Source organism: Cetorhinus maximus, chromosome 25 (assembly GCF_964194155.1).
Source record: "Cetorhinus maximus chromosome 25, sCetMax3.hap1.1, whole genome shotgun sequence".
Lineage (NCBI taxonomy): Eukaryota > Metazoa > Chordata > Chondrichthyes > Lamniformes > Cetorhinidae > Cetorhinus > Cetorhinus maximus.
Genome location: NC_135903.1, coordinates 44,282,340 through 44,304,535, shown reverse-complemented (window position 1 = coordinate 44,304,535; position 22,196 = coordinate 44,282,340). Strand labels below are relative to the sequence as shown.

At 41.3% G+C, this 22,196-nt stretch overlaps 1 protein-coding gene across 4 annotated transcripts in view; it reads left to right on the top strand.

Moving 5' to 3' along the window:
* ddx42 (DEAD (Asp-Glu-Ala-Asp) box helicase 42) overlaps positions 1-22,196 on the top strand; it is a 115,940-nt gene that overhangs the window by 83,483 nt on the left and 10,261 nt on the right. For all 4 annotated transcript variants that reach the window (XM_078529873.1, XM_078529876.1, XM_078529874.1 and 1 more), the window contains 7 exons: positions 893-992; positions 1,384-1,431; positions 4,572-4,669; positions 10,444-10,720; positions 15,108-15,209; positions 17,042-17,166; positions 19,403-19,513. In XM_078529873.1, the coding sequence (XP_078385999.1) occupies positions 893-992; positions 1,384-1,431; positions 4,572-4,669; positions 10,444-10,720; positions 15,108-15,209; positions 17,042-17,166; positions 19,403-19,513 (861 nt within the window). The remainder of the gene's footprint in view (positions 1-892; positions 993-1,383; positions 1,432-4,571; positions 4,670-10,443; positions 10,721-15,107; positions 15,210-17,041; positions 17,167-19,402; positions 19,514-22,196) is intronic.

The following is a 22,196-nucleotide window of genomic DNA, read 5'->3' as shown; positions in this document are numbered from 1 at the left end:
AGAGTGCTACCAACTAAGTCACAGTCACCACTAATGCACTTTTATTGAGGCCTGCAGTTTCACTACGGAGACAGGTGCGCAGAGTTGGGAAATTTTCCTCATCAGGAAAAAAGTGCCATGAATGGAGGGATTTTCATTCTGCTGGGACAGGTGCAGACTGGAGCTGGGACAGGTGCAGACTGGAGCTGGGCCTGCTGTCACCCTGGATGCAGATCGGAGGCAGCCACCGGGACTAGTTAAAAGGCCCACCTTGGCTCTCAGGGAATTAATCCCAGGCGTGAGGACCCTCTACTCCTCTCGCATGTTGCAAGAGAAAGCCCCCACTCCAGTGAAAATGGGGTCTGTTTGAACTCAGCACTGAGGTTAAATGGCCCTGCTGAGCTTGGGTTTCCGCCATCTGAGAGTCACTTCCTGTCCCTATTCCCCTACCAGCAAAAATAGGACCTGTCAGGAATGGGAGCAGGTCTTCTTACTTCCGGTGTCATTTTGAATAAGCTGTGGAGTCTCGATAAGTCAGTGGAAATCTAAGCATAAGTAACCACTCTGAATTTCTGTGCTGAATTGAGAATTATTTTGACCACTTTCCTTCCATTTTGTGGTATTTATCAAGTGGTCTTGCTGGGTATTCAGAACATATACAAAACATTTTTTAAATCTCCTATTTGAGTGTCAGTAGTGTATAATTAATTATGAAATAGTCTTTGAAATCCCAACCATATTAATATTCCAGGAATAGAAGCTGCCACAAATCATTCAACAGAAGTTCCACTTGCTTGAATATAAAACTTTCTTTGAACTTTCTTTCTTTGTAAGTGCTTGGTGTCCATGTAAACCACTAAACAAATTGTTGGATGTAACATTCAGGCCATTGCTTGTTGCTCTTTCACACTAGGGTCGGTTGATAGATCATGTGAAAAAGAAAGCCACCAATCTCCAGAGAGTGACCTACTTGGTGTTTGATGAAGCTGACAGAATGTTTGACATGGGCTTTGGTAAGAGATCAATGTATTTAAAAACGCTATATAATTGTTCTTGTTTTGTTTGATTAGGCTAATTTAGCATGGTGGCCTCTAGGATATTTACATCTTAATGCTTACAATATTCTTTAATGTTATGTCACTACACTTGTTGTATACAAATGGATAGATTTTTCAAAGAGCCAACACAGCAGTGATGGGTTGAGCGAGTTTCTTTTGTGCTATACGAATCTATACAAGTTCACTCCAGATAAGTCTTAGTTTAAGATTAAGTTTTGCATTTTTAGGTTCCTTAATTTAAGAGGACTTAATGCCTAGTTGCCTGTTACCTTACTGAATGACAGCACGGTAATGAGTGCATGTCACTATATTGTATCTTTAATGGTAATTTCTTTATCTTTTACAGAATATCAGGTCCGATCATTAGCAAATCATGTCCGTCCAGACAGACAGAGTAAGTGATGATGTTTTATTGTAATCCTTATTGCGTAACCCCAGTGTGAGTTCAATTAAAGTTTACAGTTTATTGCAGTCATTTTTCTGGAGAAAGTGGGCAATTATGCATTCAATGGCATGAAATAGTTTCAGCTCTTTTATGGGAAGGGGTGTGAATTCAAAACTAATTTGCAGAAACAGTATTCCATGTAAGCAAGTGATCAGCTATGTAACGTACTCCCTAGTGAGATAGTGAAAATTGTATTGATTCATTCAAATGAAAATTAGATTTCTTTCAGAAAAAAGTAACATTTTGGGATATAGTATATGAGTAATTTGAAAAATGACATGTTCAAAGTGCAGCTTACTTGGACCTATGATTCCCAGAGCACTCCACTACACATATTTTCCACATGTCATCTGGGCCTTTTGTAAATTCATTGATAGAGATTGTTTGCTAGGATTGGTCAATAGTTCCATTATTGTTATATAATGTGATGAGCAGGCTAGCAGAAGGTGAACTAGGTGGATCTGTCCTTTTTCATCTAACACTTCCTATGAGCAAGTGCATTGCAGGACCTTGAAACTGTGTGACTTCTCTGGAAAACATCTGAATTTTTAAGTATTTGATCTTCAGACGAGGCTGGCATTTATTGCCCATCCCCAGTTGCCCTAATGTGGTGGGTATGGTAGGCCTTCTTATTGATCTGCTGCAGTCCTTCTAGTGGTTCTCCATCATTGGTTTTAGTGAGGAATTCTAGAATACTAATCCATCACTGATGAAGGGATGGTGATGTATGTCTAAGTCAGGATGGTGCGACTTGTGATGGTGTCCTGGCACTTCTCAGTGGGTAGTAGTTGCAGTGGAAGGCACTGCTGTCAAAGTAACCTTGGTGAGTTGCTGCAGTGCAACCATAACAGTGCACAAACTACTGGTGATGCAGGGGTGAGTACGAATCCAATTATAATTCTGGCACAGCATAATGTAAAATATCACAATGCACTGGGCCACACAGCAAAATGTAGTGACTGTAGTGTGGCTATTAATGGTAGGTGGTGAACTGTTTCTAGAAAACTCCAGAAAAGATTTAAAATAAATGAAAAGTATTATTTGCAGTAATAAGATCATTAGACATAGGAGCAGAAATTAGGCCATTCGGCCCATCGAGTCTGCTCCGCCATTCAATCATGGCTGATAAGTTTCTCAACCCCATTCTCCCGCCTTCTCCCTGTAGCCTTTGATCCCCTTACCAATCAAGAACCTATCTATCTCGGTCTTAAATACACTCAATGACCTAGCCTCCACAGCCTTCCGTGGCAATGAATTCCATAGATTCACCACTCTCTGGCTAAAGAAGTTTCTCCTCATCTCTGTTCTAAAAGGTCTTCCCTTTACTCTGAGGCTGTGCCCTCGGGTCCTAGTCTCTCCTACTAATGGAAACATCTTCCCCACGTCCACTCTATCCGGGCCTTTCGGTATTCTGTAAGTTTCAATCAGATCCCCCCTCATCCTTCTAAACTCCATCGAGTATAGACCCAGAGTCCTCAAACATTCCTCATATGTTAAGCCTTTCATTCCTGGGATCATTCTCGTGAACCTCCTCTGGACCCTCTCCAGGGCCAGCACATCCTCCCTGAGATATGGGGCCCAAAATTGCTCACAATATTCTAAATGTGGTCTGACCAGAGCCTTATAAAGCCTCAGCAGCACATCCCTGCTTTTATATTCTAGTCGTCTCGAAATAAATGCCAACATTGCATTTGCCTTCCTAACTACCAACTCAACCTGTTTTATGGCTATAGCAATCTTTCACCTGTGCAAACACTTCAACTTGTTTATGTCCTTATTCAAATCATGGGTACATTCCACTCATGATTTCTGTTTTCCATCAATTGTTTGCAAACGTCCTGTGACAGAGATTTATTTCTCAATCTCATTCTGTACTGTGTTGTCTCCGCTCTAACAATAATGCATTGTTGTCACTCTTTCAATAAATTCAATAGCTCATTTCCTCTACTCGATAATCGTTTTTGGAGTCGACCTGCGGATAACTTTATTACTAGACTCATTTGGTGCATCCATTTCTAGTTGTGGAACAGAGGTCCACAGTTGTCTGTAAATTAAGAAAAGCAGAGGGTGAAATTGAGGTTACCTCTGAATTTTGAAAAGTGATTTCAATCCCACATCCAAATGGTTAACTCTTCACTGCCTTCTGAAGTGACCCAGCAAGCTTCTCAGTCCTTCTTTTCATACAATAATTCAAGAAGGAAGCCCAAAAGCACCTTCATGGGGCACCTGGGGATGAGCAATAAATGCTGACCTTGCCAACAATGTCTACATCCTGAGAATGAATTAAAAAAAAGATGCTGCAAAATTAGAAGGCTGAAACTTGTGTTGTTGGAGATGCAGTACCAGGCAGCCTCACCACCCGTATAGCTGTGTAGAGCCGGGCAGATATGTAGTAGTGCTGGGTGAGGCTTCTAATCAAAAGGGTGTGTTTTCAAGTTTGTAGGGCTTTATGTACTAAACTATAACATATGTTACAATTTTTCTGTTTCTATACCAATGGAACGTAAATTGTCATTGGACTTTTTTTATTCTTTCCTGGGATGTGAGCTTCTTTGGTAAGGCCTGCATTTATTTCCCATCCCTAATTGCCTTTGAGAATTATGAATTAGTGAAAAGCTGATTGATAAGTTCACTAGGTCCTGCTGCTGAAAAGATAAGTACACATGAGGGAGTAATTTGGCTCAATCTTCCATAGAAACCTACATTGCCCCACCATGTCATTTAACTGACTCTTGAATGACCCCAGAGTATTTTCCTTCAGTATCCCATCCTGACATCATTTCAGGTACTGGTCTCTCTTTGCATAACTGGAATTTACCTATCAGCAGTTTATAGCTGGGGTTTGCAGTCATGGTTATACCTTAAACAGTCCTTGGAATTACTCTCTTCTCTTTAGCTTACCATCATGTTTACCACCTTTCAAAGCTGGAGAGTCTGTATCCTGATCTTTCCTCATAACCCAACACTCATACTTGAGATTAGAACAAATACAAGAGATGTTTCCGTAATCTGCAGTCGATTTCACATCCAGGGTATGTAATTTGATTGACACACTGCCGCCATTTTCTTAAATATGGATTGTCTTACAGCTCTGCTATTTAGTGCTACTTTCCGGAAGAAGATCGAGAGGCTGGCCCGAGACATTCTCATTGACCCTATTCGAGTTGTACAAGGCGACATAGGAGAGGTAATGGGGCGCCTTATTGTTGCATCAAGCTTTATTTCCTATATAAATATGCAATGCAGTAAAGTATAAGTTGTTCCCAGTTTTGATCACTGAATGCACGGAATGGGAGGCAACTAGTGTATGAGTTTATAACCTGGTATCTTCGGCTAGCTGACTGCCCAGTCTCTACTGTGCAACCATGGGAAGGCATTGGACAAAGGATAAATGCTTCCCCGTGGGAAGCAAAGGGGAGATCAAAGAGCATTATCCCTGTGGTTGTACTTCCAAGCAACAGTGACAGTTATAGCCCTCCACTAAGACCCTTAACAACTACAACTTTAAATTTAGCATTGTGTTTTGAAAGGGAAAATGTAAACACACAACTGATTTTTATATCATCTGCAAACTTCTTAATCACGGTCCCTAAATTTAAGTCTAAATTATTGATGTATATACCACGAAAGAACAAGTAACCTGGTACTGAACCCTGTGTACTGAACCCACTGGAAACAGCCTTCCAGTTACAAATATACCCATCAACTGTTACCCTTTGCTTCTGAGCCAACTTTGGATCCAATTTTCTCTGTGTAGTTTCAATTTTTCAATTTAACCAGGTATAGGCCTCACTTTGCAGACTTGCTGCAGATGCCCCATTCTCGAGTGATGTGTTTGACACACTTTTGCAGAATAACCCCGATCCCAAAATTTAGACCTGCATTTCAGTGGCATGCTGTGAGTGTGGGCGTACCTTCTGCCAAGTTTAATGCAAAGTACTACATCCAGTGGCATTTAAATGATATATTTGTGTGCATGGGCGGGGCATTTTGCAATAAGTTGAGCTTTACTTTGCCCAGAACTCTTACCATGTATGAGCAACATATTTATTACTAGTGTCACCTTCAATTTTATGCAGAAATGAATCTTTAATTATCTAAAACCTCTCCAAGCATCTGTTAATTCTTTTTTTGATTATTGTTTTTAACACCTTATCCACTACTGATGTTAAATTGACCAGTCTGTAGTTACTAGGGATGTCCTTACACCCTTTCTTGAATAAGGTTGCCACTTTTGCCATTTCCAATCCTCTGGCACCTTCGCTTTATCACAGGAAGTTTGAAAGATTCTGCCAAGACCGTCCATTATCTCCAACCCAACTTCCTTTCGCAACCTGGGATGCAAGCCATTCAGACTTGGTGACTTACGCATTCTAAGCATGGCCAGCCTTTCCAATACATCCTTCCTATCAATTTTCACCCCATCCACTACCTCTATGATCTCTGTGTCGACAGATATTTTGTCAGCATCCCTCTTCTTCAGTAAACACCAATACAAAGTGCCCATTCTAGCCTTGCCCTGCACCTCTAAGCATATGTCACCCTCTTTGACCCTAACAGGCTCCACCCTGCCTCTTACAACCTGCTTATTATTTACAAGTTGGTAGAAGATTTATCAGTTCCCTTTTATGTTAACTGCCACTCTATTCTCATATTCTCTTTTTGCCAGTTTTATTTTTTCTCTTCACTTCCCCTCAACTTATTATAGCCCGGTTCTCCTTTGAAAAATTCAACTGTCATGCATCATACACTCTTTTATTTTTTGTTTTATCATATCCCCTATCTCCCATATCATCCAAGGAACCCTGGCTCTGATCCCCCTACCTTTCTCCCTTGTTGGAATGTATCAGCCCGTACCTGAAACATGTTCTCCTTAAAGATCACTCATTGTTCCGTTGCAGTTTTTCCTGTCAGTCTTTGGCTTAATTTTACTCTGGTTAGATCTCTCCTCATCTCATTGAAATTAGCCTTCTTCCAATTTAGAAGTTCTACTTTAGATTGCTCCTTTCTCCACTGCATTACTAATCTAAACTTTATAATACAATGATCACTCTTTCCCAGTGTTCTTCCACAGACACTTGGCCTACCTTATTGCCCCAGCAGTGCCTCCTTCCTATTTCAACTGAAACATACTGGTCAAGAAGTTTTTACGTGAAGGGAAATTTTGAAACTTAACAATAAAGGGCAAGACAATAGTGCAGGGTTGTGATGCGGGTAATGATAACCAGATTGTGACAGGAAGGGATAGAGCGTACAAACATAAGACTGCACCAGCAAATAAGGTAGGAGTTTGGAAAAATGGTAAAAATACAGAATTAAAGGCTTTTTATCTAATATAACTAATATATGCAGCACTTGTAACAAGATGGGTGAATTGATAACAGAGATAAATGAGTATGTTATTAGTGTCATGATTGAGTCATGGTTGCAAGGTGACCAAGGCTGAGCCCTAAATATTTGACATTTAGGAGGGGCAGGAAGAAAGGGGAAGGAGGTGGGGTAGCTTTGTTAATAAAGGATGAGATCTGTACAGCAGTCAGAAATAATCGTGGCTCAGAAGATCAAGATATAGGGTGGGATTTTCTGCACCCGCCCGCCGCCGGGATCTTCAGTGGACTTCTGGCTGGGATGCCGCCTCACACGTGACAGGTCCCACCCACGACGGGACCGAAAAATCCTGGCCATAGAATCAGTTTGGGTGGAGATAAAAAATAACAAAGAGAATAAGTCATTGGTGGGAGAAAATTATAGCCCCCTAACAGTAACTACACTATAGAACAGAGTATAAGTCAAGAAATAATGGGGCCTTGTATGAAAAGTACTGCAATAATAATGGTCGTTTTTAATCTTCATATAGATTGGACAAATCAAAGTGGCAAAGCTAGCCTTGAAGATAGGTTCATAGAGTGTATTTGGCAGTTTCTTAAAACAATATATTTGAAACTAACCAGAGAACAGGTTATTTTAGACCAGATAACGTGTGTGATGAGACAGGATTAATTAATGATCTCTTTAGTAAAGAATCCTCTCGACATGGAATTTCACATTCAGTTTGAAAATGAGAAATGAGTCTATAACTAGAGTGTTAAATTTAAATAAAGGCAATTACAAAGGTATGAAGATAGAGTTGGCTAAAATGGACTGAGAAAATAGATTAAAAGGTCGGAGAGTAGAGAAGCGGTGACAGACATTTAAGGAGATATTTCATAACTCTCAACAATGATATATCCCATTGAGGAAGAAAGACTCTGAGAAGTAAGTACCGTCCATGGCTAACTAAGGAAGTTAAGGACAATATCAAATTGAATTATATTTTCTTGAGTGATGGTGATTATTTTAAGTTCCTCCCTCCCTTTAGCCTCTTGAACTTCTACTATTCATGGGATGCTTTTTGTGTCTTTTGCTGTGAAGACAGATACAAAATACTTGTTCAAAGTCCAAGCAGTCTACTAGCTTCCCATTATTAATTCCCCAACCTCATCTTTTCTTTTCCTTTTAATGCGTTCAATGCTGCAAAGATGAGTGGTAGGCCAGAAGATTTCACAGAATTGTTACAGTGCAGAAGGAGGCCATTTGGCCCATCATGTCTGCAGTAGCTCTCTGAATGAGTAATTCATCTAGTACTATTCTTTCCCCTCTCCCCATAACCCTGAACTTTGTTCCTTTTCAAATAAGTCTAATTTCCTTTTGAATGTCTCAATTGAACCTGCCTCCATCACTACTCTCAGGCGGTGCATTCCAGACCCTAACCACTAACTGTGTGAAAAAGTTTCTTCTCATGTTGCCTTTACTACTTTTGCAAATTACATTAAATTGGTGCCCTCTCATTCTCGATCCTTCCAGTGCGAACACTTCTCCCTATCTACTCTATCCAGACCCCTCATGATTTTGAATACCTCTATCCAATCTCCTCTCAGCCTACTCTTCTCCAAAGAAAAGTCCTAACTCCTCCGATCTATTTTCATACCTGAAGTTCCTCATCCCTGGAACCATTCTTGTTAATCTTTTCTGCACTCTCTCCAATGTCTTCACGTCGTTCCTAAAGTGCAGCACCCAGAACAGGATGTAATATTCCAGCTGGGCTGAACCAATGTCCTATACAAGTTCAACATAACCTCCTTGCTCTTGGACTCAATGCCCCTATTATAAAGCCTAGGATACTGTATGCTTCATTAACCTCTGTCTCAACTTGTCCTGCCACCTTCAATGACTTACACACATATAAGTAAGGCCCCTTAAGGCCTTTAAAAAACTAATTAAGCCAATTAATGGACCTGCCCGTCCAACCTTAAGGTTGGCGGGCAGGCGAAGAGCCCAGGCAGCCTTCAGGAAAAACACAAAACTTCATCCACAGGCGGGATGAGGTTTCATGAGGGATTTAAAATGTTTTAAAAATATTGCATCCCCTTTAGAGTTGGACCCTTTAGAAACCAGCAAAGGATGATGGAAAAAATAGAGGAAGAAATTAGAACGTTAGAAGAAACTGGCAAGAAATATAAAAATAGGCAGTAAAACTCATACAAATATATTAAAGTAAAAGAGTAACTAAAGTGAGCATTGGTCCCTTAGAGGGTGAGACTTGTGTATTAATAATGAGAAACAAGGAAATAGCAGACTTTAAACTAGTGTCTTCACAGTAGAAGACACAAAGAGCATCCCAAGAATAGTAGAAGATCAAGAGGCACAAGGGAGGGAGGAACTTAAAACAATCACGATCACTGGAGAAAAAATGCTAGGAAAACTAATAGGACGGAAGATTGACAAGTTCCCTGGTCCTGATGACTTCTTAAAAGAAGTGGCTGTGGATAGTGGATGCATTGGTTGCAATCTTCCAAAATCCCCTAGACTCTGGAAATGTTGCAGCAGATTGGGAAACTGCAAATGTAACACTTCTGTCTCCCTCTTGACTAGAAAGCAGGAAATGATAGGCCAGTTAGTCTAGCATATGTCATTAGGAAAATGCTGGAATCCATTTTTAAGATAGTAGCAGCAGGGCATTTAGAAACTCATAATACTATCAGGTAGAGTCAACATGGTTTTGTGAAAGGAAAATCATGTTTGAAAATTTTTTTAGAGCTCTTTGAGGATGTTACAAGCAGGTGGGTCAACGGGAACTAGTAAAAGTAGGGAAGTCTTGCTGCAGGTGTACAGGGCAAATTGGTGAGACCACACCTAGAGTATTGTGTACAGTTTAGGTCTCCATACTTAAGCAGGGACATACTTGCATTGGAAGCAGTTCAGAGAAGGTTTACTAGGCTATTGCAAAGGGGATGGAGTGTAGAAATAGAAAATAAAAACAAAGTGCTGTAAAAACTAAGCAGATCTGGTAGCATCTGTGGAGAGAAAAACAGAGTTAACGTTTTGAGTCCAATATGACTCTTCTTCGGAACAGTTGAATGCCGACTGACCTACTCTGGCTCCTATTTCTTATGATCTTGTGTTCATTAGGCAGTTCTCCTGAATATGTTTCAAAAATTCATCCCTCTCCGCAATCTTTATTCTAACATTACCCCAATCAATATTTGGGTAATTTAAGTCCCCCAATATCACCACTCTAATTTTTACACATCTCCTTGACTTCCCTGCAGATTTGTTCCCCTCTCTCGTGCACGTTCTCTCTCTATCTCTCTCTCTCTCCCCCCCTCTCCCCTCTCACCCCCTCTCTCTCTCACACGCACACACACACACTCACTATTTGGAGACCTATAGAATACGCCAGTAATACCCTTTCTTGCTTCTCAACTCTGACCAAATGGATTCTGCCCTTGCCCCCTCAAGGCATTCTTTCACATCTAATCTGTACTGCCACCTCTTTGCTTTCCCTATCTTTTCTAAATACTTTGTATCCTTGAATATTAAGTACACAGTCACGTTTCTGTTCTTGTCAGTACATCCTATTCCCACATGGCTCTCTATGCTTGTGGATCACCAACCTTACACACTTTGTGCGTTTTGTTTCAGGCAAATGAGGATATTACTCAGATTGTGGAGATTTTCATTGCTGGTCCTGACAAGTGGAACTGGCTCACAAGGAGGCTGGTAGAGTTGACATCTAGAGGCAGTGTTCTGATCTTTGTGACCAAGAAAGCTAACAGCGATGAACTTGCTGCCAATCTAAATCAGGAAGGTCACACTGTTGGTCTGTTGCACGGCGATATGGATCAGAGCGAAAGAAACAAAGTCATCTCTGACTTCAAGAAGAAGTCAATTCCTGTTCTCGTGGCTACAGATGTAGCAGGTGAGTGTTCCTCCACACATATGGGATTAGTTGTGGTCATGTGTGCAGATTGGGATAGACATAGTGTTAAGGGCTTGGATTTCTTGAAATGTGTACAGGAGAACCTTTTAGGTCAACATGTAGAGGGTCCAACAAGGGACGGCGCAGTGCTGGGGAATGAAGCCGGGCAGGTGGCTGAGGTGGTGGTGGGCGAGCATTTTAGTGATAGCGACCACAACGTGGTACAGTTTAAGTTTGTTATGGACAAAGAAATAGACAAGTTACAAAAAAATGTTTTGGATTCAGGGAGAGTGGATTTTAGTAAAATAAGGCAGGATCTGGCCAAGGTAGACTGGGAACAGCTACTTGTGGGGAAATCTACAGAGGAGCAGTGGGGGAGCGTTCAAAAAGGAAATGGGGAGTGTACAGGCTGAACTGTTCCCTGTAGGGTGATAGGAAGGAGTAACAAGCCCAGAGAACCTTGGATGACCAGAGATATTCAGGTTACGATGAGAAGGAAAAGAGAGGCTTTTAGCAGGTACAAGGGAAGCAAATCAGCAGAGGCATTAGTGGAGTACAGACAGTGCAGGGTGAAGCTTAAGAAAGCAATTAGGCGAGCAAAAAGGGGATATGAGTAAGCTCTGGCTGGTAAAAGTAGGGAAAATCCCAAGTTATTCTATAAGTATATCAATGGGAAGAGGATAACCAGGGAAAGAGTAGAGTCCATAAGGGACCAAGGGGACAATCTATGGGTGGAGCCAGAGGACATCGCTAGAGTGTTGAATGAATACTTCACATCCGTCTTCACCCAAGAGAATGAGGATGAAGGTATCGAACTCGGGGAGAGAGACTGCAAGGTTCTTAAGCAAATTGATATAGGGAGGGTGACAAAGTATTGGAGGTGTTGGCAGGCTTAAAAGTGGACAAAACTCCAGGTCTGGATGATTTGTGTCCCAGACTGCTGAGAGATGCAAGGGAGGAGATCGCAGGGGCTCTGACCCAAATTTTTAATTCCTCTCTGGCCACGGGGGAGGTGCCAGAGGACTGGAGATTAGCTAATGTGGTTCTGTTATTTAAGAAGGGTTGTAGAGATAAGCCAGGGAACTACAGGCCAGTGAGTCTCACATCAGTGGTAGGGAAAATATTGGAGAAAATTCTGAAGGAGAGAATCTATCTCCGCTTGGAGAGGCAAGGTTTGATTAGGGATAGTCAGCATGGCTTTGTCAGAGGGAGGTCATGCCTAACTAATTTGACTGAATTTTTTGAGGAGGTGACCAGGTGTGTAGATGAGGGTAGTGCAGTTGATGTAATTTATATGGATTTCAGCAAAGCCTTTGACAAGGTCCCACATGGGAGACTTATAAAGAAGGCAAATGCACATGGGATACTGGGTAATTTGATAAGGTGGATTCAAAATTGGCTTAGTTGTAGGAGACAGAGGATGATGACAGAAGGATGCTTTAGTGACTGGAAGCCAGTGTCCAGTGGCGTACCACAGGGATCTGTGCTGGGTCCCCTATTATTTGTCATTTATATAAACGACATAGATGACTATGTGGGGGGGCAGGATTAGTAAGTTTGTGGATGACACAAAGATTGGCCAAGTAGTTAACAGTGAGGTTGAGTGTCTTGCGCTACAGGAAGATATAGACAGGATGGTCAAATGGGCATATGAGTGGCAGATGGAATTTAACACTGAAAATTGTGAGGTGATACACTTTGGAAGGAGCAATTTGACAAGGAAGTATTCAATGAACGGCATGACACTAGGAAGTTCTGAGGAACAAAGGGATCTTGGCGTGTGTGTTCATAGATCTCTGAAGGTGGAGAGGCATGTTAGTGGGGTAGTGAAAAAGGCATATGGGACACTTGCCTTTATCAATCGAGGCATAGATTACAAAAGTAGGGAGGTCATGTTGAGTTGAATAGAACCTTGGTGAGGCCACAGCTTGAGTACTGTGTGCAGTTCTGGTCGCCACATTATAGGAAGGATGTGATTGCACTGGAGGGGGTGCAGAGGAGATTCACCAGGATGTTGCCTGGGATGAAACATTTAAATTATGAAGAGAGGTTGGATAGACTTGGGTTGTTTTTGTTGGAGCAGAGAAGACTGAGGGGCGACCTGATCGAGGTGTACAAGATTATGAGGGGCATGGACAGGGTGGATAGGGAGCAGCTGTTCCCCTTAGTTGAAGGGTCAGTCACGAGGGGGCATAAGTTCAAGGTGAGGGGCAGGAGGTTTAGGGGGGATGTGAGGAAAAAGTTTTTTTACCCAGAGGGTGGTGACGGTCTGGAATGCGCTGCCTGGGAGGGTGGTGGAGGCGGGTTGCCTCACATCCTTTAAAAAGTACCTGGATGAGCACTTGGCACGTCATAACATTCAATGCTAAGGGCCAAGTGCTGGTAAATGGGATTAGGTAGGTAGGTCAGGTGTTTCTCAAGTGTCGGTGCAGACTCAATGGGCCGAAGGGCCTCTTCTGCACTGTGTGATTCTGTGATAACCTCCTCAGATTTTTTTCGACGATATCTATGCAGCTCTTTACAAGTGGAACTACAAAATGCACACAGTAATATTAGGCTTTTACTGCACTAGTAATTGAATCCTTACAATCTCCACCGTTTATAGCAGGTGTGTTAGTCCTGCTGCAATTTACCTGCCAAACAAGTTGGATACATTATTTGAGTGAATAGTTCCTGGCCCTGAATAAGTTTTGAAATGGAAAAAGGCATTGGTACTTTGCATGGAAAAGGCACACTCTGATTTCCTTGATTACTGTAATTTTCTCCTCTTGTAATTATTGCCTGTAAAAAGAACAGCAGAGGCAGTCATAGCAGCAGCAGAGCAGCTTGAACTTCACTGAAGCTTGACATGGGTAGCAATGACGAATAACGAAAGATGAAAAGCTGAAATAACTGGAAATGCTAAGCGTGTGAGTGGAGAGGTTGATGGTTTTTCATCAGAACTGCTGTGCGTTCCAGCACTTCCTCCTTTTTATTTCAGATTTTCAGCATGCACAGTATTTTGCTATTTTAAAAAATGGTTGGATTAGTTGTATCTGAACTGCTTGGTTGGGTTATTGTAATGTAATTAATTAGAAGGACAGCTTTATGAGCTCACCAAATACCTGTTTCTGTTCTAATAGCTGGTGCAATTAACATTTCATTACCTCTTGGTTTTTATATCTGTATTAATTGAAATACGCTGTAGAAGCCCATTACCTGTTTTTTTTTTTGCAACCTTATTAACCTGAGTTACTGCAGTTAATGTTCTATGAATCTGTGCCCCAAAATACCTCTGGTCTCCCAACAGCGCTGAGCTGCTTCCATTCAGAAGATAATTACTACTGTCATTTTTTAACTACAAAGTGCATCATCTCGGTTACTGACATAGAATAGAATGATGTCACACAGAAGGAGTTTATTCATCCTGTTGTGCCTAGGAAACAGTTTCTCATTCTATCAAACCACTTCATGAATTTGATCACCTCTATTAAATGACCTCTAAACCTTGTCTGCTTTAAAATCAACTCATTTTCTCCAGTGTCTCCAGATAAGTGAAATCCCTCATTCCTGGTACCTTTCTAGTAAATTTTGGCTATACCCTCTCTAAGGCCTTGACATCCTCCCTAAAGTGTAGTACCCAGAACTGAACAGACTGCTTCAGCTGAGGCCTAATCAGTGTTTCATAAATATTTAATATAACTTACTTGCTTTTGTACTCTGTTCCCCTGTTAATAAAGCTAAAGATACCATTGGATTTTTTTGAATAGCCTTCTCCGTTTGTTCTGCATTCTTCAAAAGATTTCTGTACATGCACCCACAGGTCTCTTCCTGTACTGCTTTTTTAAATTTGCCTCCCCTCAATCTTCCTACCCAAATGTATCACTTCAAGCTTTAAATTTTATCTGTCACATGTCTACCCATTTCACCAGTCTTCGTCCTTATGAGGTCTGTCGCTATTCCCCTTATTGTTTACTACATTCCTGAGTCTTGTATTATCTGCAAATAGTGACATTATGCCCTCCACACCCAAATCCAGGACTTTAATATATATTTAAAGGAGTAGTGGTCCTAATAGCATCCCCTGGAGAACACCGTAATGTTCTGCGCTTCAGGATGAAATGTATATGGGAATCGAAGCTTATGGGGCTGCTAGCCAGCAATGAGTCAGTGCCTTCATAAAGGGGGACTAACTGTTAGCATGTAGTGAAATAGAGCTATAAGATAGTCTATAAGGTAGTTTATTGATCAAGGTGATTTATTCAGATTAGTAATATTTTTTTCTCAAAAAGCGAAGTAAGGTTTGTGACTGCCCCGGATGCTGGAATGTCATTTGAGATTTGGTACCTGTTTGATGTCGCTCCCACCTGTTCATGTTGGAATAATCACATTGTTCCCTTTATTACAGCTCGTGGTTTGGATATTCCATCCATTAAAACGGTGATCAATTATGATGTGGCTCGTGATATTGATACACACACTCACAGGATTGGTCGTACTGGCAGAGCAGGTAAGAAGGTGTTAACTTCTACAATGTGCATGCATTATAATGTCCAGCAAAATACTTAAAAATTCCATATTATTTCACATTGTGTAGGAATGGTCAAAAGTGGATGAATATATTTCTTCGTCCACTTTGATAGTTTGGGCTTAGTGGAACTCTCCAATCTGACCAGTGTGAAGATTTTGTTCACAGTTTTTCTATTATTGCCAGATTGTTCACTTTACAAGTTTTATGCTGTATGTTTAGTCCCAAACAGCTTTTAATCATTCTGCCTTAGCTCTTCCTCACTTATGTAACATTCTATACATTTAGGAGTAACTGTTTCATATTTTTATTTTATTAAAATTGGCAAACTATAGAATTACTGGATCTTTTCCCAACTCATTACAAGTCAGCAGAACAATTTCAGTGAGTGAACTTATATAAACATTTCTGTGTACACAAACGTTTCACTCACATGCTCTGTTGTGTTGTCTTTCATCTGCTTGCATCTGTCATTCTCAGTGCATGTTTTAAAATACTTACAATGAACAGTAGCACACTTTGGAAAGAAGATTATTGTTAAGTATACCTATAGTTTTACTTAAATCTAGGGGCACGTAGCACATGCCGTAGATGGACTAGCAACCAGTGATTGTGAATTCATCTTCCATCAGGATTGTTGCAATACTCCAATAGCATTACTATTGACTTTCAAGGGAACATTCCACCTCTACCTGGTCTACCCTATATATGACTGCTGTCCACGCCACATGGTGACTCTTACTGTCCATCACTATGAAAAACCAGCACCACAGTGACTTCAGAGGTTCAAGAAATCAGCTCACTGCCCCCTCAGGAAGGGTTGTATGTGGTGCCTTGCTAATGTCAGCGTTGCAGAGATTTTGTTCTTTATAGCTGATGAAGTACTTTTAAAATGTAGTCACCATTGTAACGTAGGGAAATGCAGCAGCCAATTTGTGTATTGTAAGCTCGCAGAAACAGAAAGGTGATAACTAGATCATCTGTTCTGTTGGTGCTAGTTGAGGGGTTAATGTCGGCCAGGACACTGGAGAGAACTCCCTTGCTGTTCAAAATTGTGCCATAGAATTTTGAAAGGGTAAACCAGGCCTTGGTTTAACTTCTCATTCATAAGAGAATACTTTCTGAAGCATCAGCCTAGATTTTTTGGCTTAAGTCTCTGGAGTAAACCTTGACATACATCCTTCTGATTCAGAGGTGAGAAGGCTACTAACCGAGCCACAGATGACACCCAGTACAATAGATAGAAAGATGCCTGATACTGAAAGCCATGCGATAATGTCAGCTTGGCTCAGTGGTACACTCTGAGTCAAAAGGACATGGGTTTCAAGCCCCACTCGAGACATGAACTAGGCTGGCATTTCATTGCTGTACAGAGGGAGTGCTCCACAGTTGGAGATTCCACCTTCTGGACAAGATATTGAACCGAGATCTTAACCACCTACTCAAGTGAAAGTGGAAAATCCCAGTGGCACTTCTGAAATTCTCCCAATGTCCTCTCTGACATTTATTCCTCAACTAATATCGCCAAAGCAGATTAACTTGTCATTTATCTCTTTATGGGAATATATTGTGCACATTAGGCTGCTCAGTTTGTCTCCACAACAACGATTGGTTGGCTGAAAAGTGCTTTGGGGTGTCCTGAGAATTTGAAAGCACTATCTAAATACATGTTTGTTCATTCTTTACTGGCCAGACAGTATGTATCTAAACAAAAAATGCATAGATTTCCTCCCCGTTTAACCACTGTTTGATTCTAGCTTTGTTAGATGGAAATTTTAATTCTGCCATGGTTTATTCTGTTTCTCTCTTTCCAGGAGAGAAAGGTGTGGCCTATACATTGATGACCAACAAAGACAGCAATTTCGCTGGGGATCTCGTTCGCAATTTGGAAGGGGCCAACCAGTATGTTTCCAAAGAACTGTTGGATCTGGCTATGCAGGTATGTTGCTTTGAAGTCCTGGATCATGTCTCCCATCTGTAATTTTCCCCCCAGCACAAGTAACTTTGTTGCTAAAACATTTCTTCATGGCTTGGTTCCCTAACGCCTGGAATCTTCTTGGTCACACATCTCCAAATCCTTGCTAAAAAAATCTGTATGTCCTTTTTAAGGCAGGTAGATCGAAAATACACAACATGCTCCTGAACTAATCTCAGTGTTGCAATCCGCAATGTCAGTATGTCTTGTTCTGATTTGTAATCCCATGTTCTCCAGATGCACTAGAAGATGCAATTTGCCTTAATAATGACTGCCTCACACTGATCAGATATTTTCAGTATCATCAATGCTCACTCCAAATCATTTTCCTTTTCAATCTCTGCTCATGCAGCCAAATTCACTGAATTATTTTGTTTTAGATAACAATTTAGATAGGCCAGGCCTTCCTTCAGCAGTGTTAGTGTTGCCCCATTACGGTTAGGTACCTGTATAAATTTCAGTCCCCTAGTCTACTAGAGAAGCATTTGTGCCTTGCATACTTCTTGATATTTTCCATGTACAACGTATGATTTTTTTCTGATCTTTCACCTGTTTGTGAATAAACCTTTCATCTTGCAGAGTTTGAGTGCCAATCTGTTGTGGTTTACCTGTCCCAAACAATGGACACAGCTTTTGATGTAACTAATTAGCAAATCATAATAACCTGACCTGGTTTTCAGTGCTGCACATGCAAGAGTCTGGACCCATGCCTGAAAGTTCAGTGGCTATTTTCCTCCTTCCTCTCCGGAAGGTGCTAACTCATGCTGGGTTACAATTCCAGCTGAGCCTCTAAGACATTGCTCAATTACCAGTCTTTGTGTATGAGCCTATATAGTGATCATCTGTATATCATGTGCTGTCACAACTCAATCTAATCCCATCTTTCCCAAAGGTTCACATACATGTTTTCCAGCAAGTGATATAGCAAGTGTCCATAGATCTCTGAAGGCGGAGGGGCATGTTAGTGGGGTGGTGAAAAAGGCATATGGGACACTTGCCTTTATCAATCGAGACAGAGATTACAAAAGTAGGGAGGTCATGTTGGAGTTGTATAGAGCCTTGGTGAGGCCACAGCTGGAGTACTGTGTGCAGTTCTGGTCGCCACATTATAGGAAGGATGTGATTGCATTGGATTGGGTGCAGAGGAGATTCACCAGGGTGTTGCCTGGGATGAAACATTTAAATTATGAAGAGAGGTTGGATAGACTTGGGTTGTTTTTGTTGGAGCAGAGAAGACTGAGGGGTGACCTGATCGAGGTGTACAAGATTATGAGGGGCATGGACAGGATGGATAGGGAGCAGCTGTTCCCCTTAGTTGAAGGGTCAGTCACGAGGGGACATAAGTTCAAGGTGAGGGGTAGGAGGTTTAGAGGGGATGTGAGGAAAAACTTTTTTACCCAGAGGGTGGTGACGGTCTGGGATGCGCTGCCTGGGAGGGTGGTGGAGGCGGGTTGCCTCACATCCTTTAAAAAGTACCTGGATGAGCACTTGGCACGTCATAACATTCAAGGCTCTGGGCCAAGTGCTGGTAAATGGGATTAGGTAGGTAGATCAGGTGTTTCTCTCGTGTCAGTGCAGACTCGATGGGCCAAAAGGCCTCTTCCGCATTGTGTGATTCTGTGAAGTGATAGTGAGTCGGAACCCTTGCTGATTTTTCCCTTCCCTGCTGCTGAGACCAATTGTATAACTCCAGTTGCAGCTGCAGCTGACTTGAGGTGTCAGGTTAGATCAGTAATTAATCCCTTGCTGAAAATATTTTACATTGATTTCTTGCACGGACTGATCATGTAACCTGGGCCATTTATAATGTACAAAAAAGCCGATCATTGAAAAAAATTGTCATTTGAATATCAGGATTTTTCTGAATGATATCCTTCTGCATTCCAGTTGCTACACCCAAGGAGAGAAAATTGAAGGGAGTGATAACTTGCACTTTACATCTTGCACTACTCCAGCTATCTGTTTCAATAATGTTTATCAAGGCCTGGAGATGGATCACCTGCTGTCTTGACTGTGAATGGCCAGGGACACAAGCAAATAGGACCAAAAAATTGAACTTCTAAAGTTAAAAGGATTACCTTGAATTTGTTGCTTGTGCATAACATTTATTTAATGAAAGTATTAACTTACTGGTTTAATAGTGTGTGTGTTACCAGTTAAGTTTAGCAATAAGTATTTTAATAACTTTTTTCACTGTCAGAACCCATGGTTTCGAAAATCTCGTTACAAAGCTGGGAAAGGGAAGAGAATGAATATCGGAGGAGGAGGACTAGGCTACAGAGAACGTCCAGGGCTGGGCTCAGACATCTCAGTGAGTAAATGATGTGTTGGATGTTATCACCATCAATAAATATTCTTTGGTTGAAAGTGGTGCTGTCAATGTCACACTGGAGCACTGTTGGCTTTTACTGCTGGATACAAATATGAGAGAGCTAGTGTCTTAAAAACTGCCATTAACTCTGCTTAGGACTGTTCCAATTTATTTTGGATAAGCCTCACTAATCAGATTGAAGCCCAAAATGGAATGAACTATACTAAAAATAATAAAAATAATGTTAGATTTTTAGCCTTTAAGCTGCAATTACTGTTTTGAATATACAGGGCTGTTAAATCCTGTTGAGAAACATCGCACTGTTAAAACCAATTGATGTTAAATCCTATTGCAAGGAGTCTAATGAGTAAGACAGAGATATAGACACTTGGAAGTATACCGTAGCTATTATTGAAACATGGCTTACAGAAGGGCAGGACTGGCAGTTAAACTTTGCGGGGTTTCAGGCAGGATAGAAAAGGGGATGAAAAAAAGAAGGGAGTCACAATATTAAAGAAACAATCACAGCTGTGAGGAGAGATAATAATGTTAGAAGGGTCATCAAATGAGCTCTTACGGATTGAATTGTGGAACAAAAAAGGGACAGTCACACTGATGGGTGTGCCATAGATCCCTAAACAGTCTGAGAGAGAAGAGCAAATACGTTGGCAAATTGGCGAAAAGTGCAGAAACAATAAAGAAAGAAAGACTTTCATTTATGTAACGCTTTTCATGACCACATGCTGCACAATGTTCAGCACTATTTGTGACTCCTCAGACACTGAAGCAGTCCATGTCCAAATGCAGCAAGACCTGGACAATATCCAGGCTTGGGCTGACAAGTGGCAAGTAACATTCGCGCCACACAAGTGCCAGGTAATTACCATCTCCAACAAGAGAGAATCTAACCATCCCTTGATGTTCAATGGCATTTCCATCACTGAATCCCCCACTGTCAACATTCTGGGGGTTACCCTCGACCAGAAACAGAACTGAACTAGCCATATAAATACTGTGGCTACAAGAGCAGGTCAGAGGCTAGGGATCCTGCGGCGAGTAACTCACCTCCTGACTCCCCAGAGCCCGTTCATCATCTTCAAGGCACAAGTGAGGAATGCGATGGAATATTCTCCATTTGCCTGAATGAGTGCAGCTCCAACAACACTCAAGAAGCTCGACACCATCCAGGACAAAGCATTTCGTTTGATTTGGACCCCTTCCACACACATTCACTCCCTCCACCACCAACGAACAGTGGCAGCAGTGTGTATCATCTACAAGATGTATTGCATAATCTCACCAAGGCAGCACCTTCCAAACCTACAACCACTACCAACTAGAAGGACAAAGGCAGCAGACACATGGGAACACCACCACCTGGAAGTTCCTCTCTAAGCCATTCACCATCCTGACTTGGAAATATATCGCCGTTCCTTCAATGTCACTGGGCCAAAATCCTGGAACTCCCTCCCTAACAGCACTGTAGATGTACCTACACCACATGGACTGCAGCGGTTCAAGAAGGCAGCTCACCACCACCTTCTCAAGGGCAATTAGAGATGGGCAATAAATGCTGACCTAGCCAGCAACACCCAGGTCCTGTAAAATGATTTTTTTTAAAATGTCTCAAAGCACATTACAGCCAATTATGTGCTTTTTTGAAGATGTGTCACTGTTATAATCCAGTAATGATAAGGGATTTCAACTACCCTGATATTAACAGGGATAAATTGAGTATAAAAGGAAAAGGAGGGCCTAGAGTTCTTCAAATGCATTCAGAAGAACTTTTTTTTAGCCAGTACATAGCAAGCCCAACAAGAGAGAGTGCAATTCTGGACTTAGCTTTAGGAAGTGAAGCTGAGCAAGTAGAAAGTGGGAGATCATTTTGGTAGCGGTGATCACAGTTTAGTGTAGTTATAGAAAAGGAAATAGGCCAAAAGTAAGAGTTTTACATTGCAGAAAGGTTAGTTTTACTAAGCTGAGATGCAATTTTGCAAAAGTGGACTGTAAACAGCTACTGGAATGTAAATCAGTGCTAGAGCAGTGAGGGACATTCAAGGCGAAGATGTGTTCCCACAAAGAAAAAGGATGGGACTCCCAAATATATACAACCCACCTTCCCAGAAGTCAATGTGGATACAGAGTAGGATTAGGCAAAAAAGAAGGCTTATGTCAGACACCAAGAACTCAATACTGCAGAAAGCCTAAAGGTTTATAGAAAGTGCAGGCGTGACATGAAAAAGGAAATTAGGAAAGCAAAGAGGGCATGAAAAAATTCTAGCAAGTAAAATCAAAGAAAACCAAAGATGTTTTATAAATATATAAAGTTATCCTCAGGAAGGAGTAGAGCCTAATAGAGATCAAAATGAGTAATTTGTGTATGGAGGCAAACAACATGAGCATGATTCTTAATGAGAATGATGCAGATTTTATGGTTGAGTTGGAGGAATATGAAATATTGGATTGGATAAACATGGTGAAAGAGGAAATATTAGAGTGTTTAGCATCTCTGAAAATGAATTAATTGCCAGGCCCAGGTCTGCAAAGAGAAACATGGGAAGAAATAACAGCAGCCCTGATCACCATTTTCCAGTTCTCTGACTACAGATGTGGTGCCAAAGGCCTGGAGACATTGTATTGTTGTTTAAAAGGGAGAGAGGAATAGACTGAGTAATTACAGGTG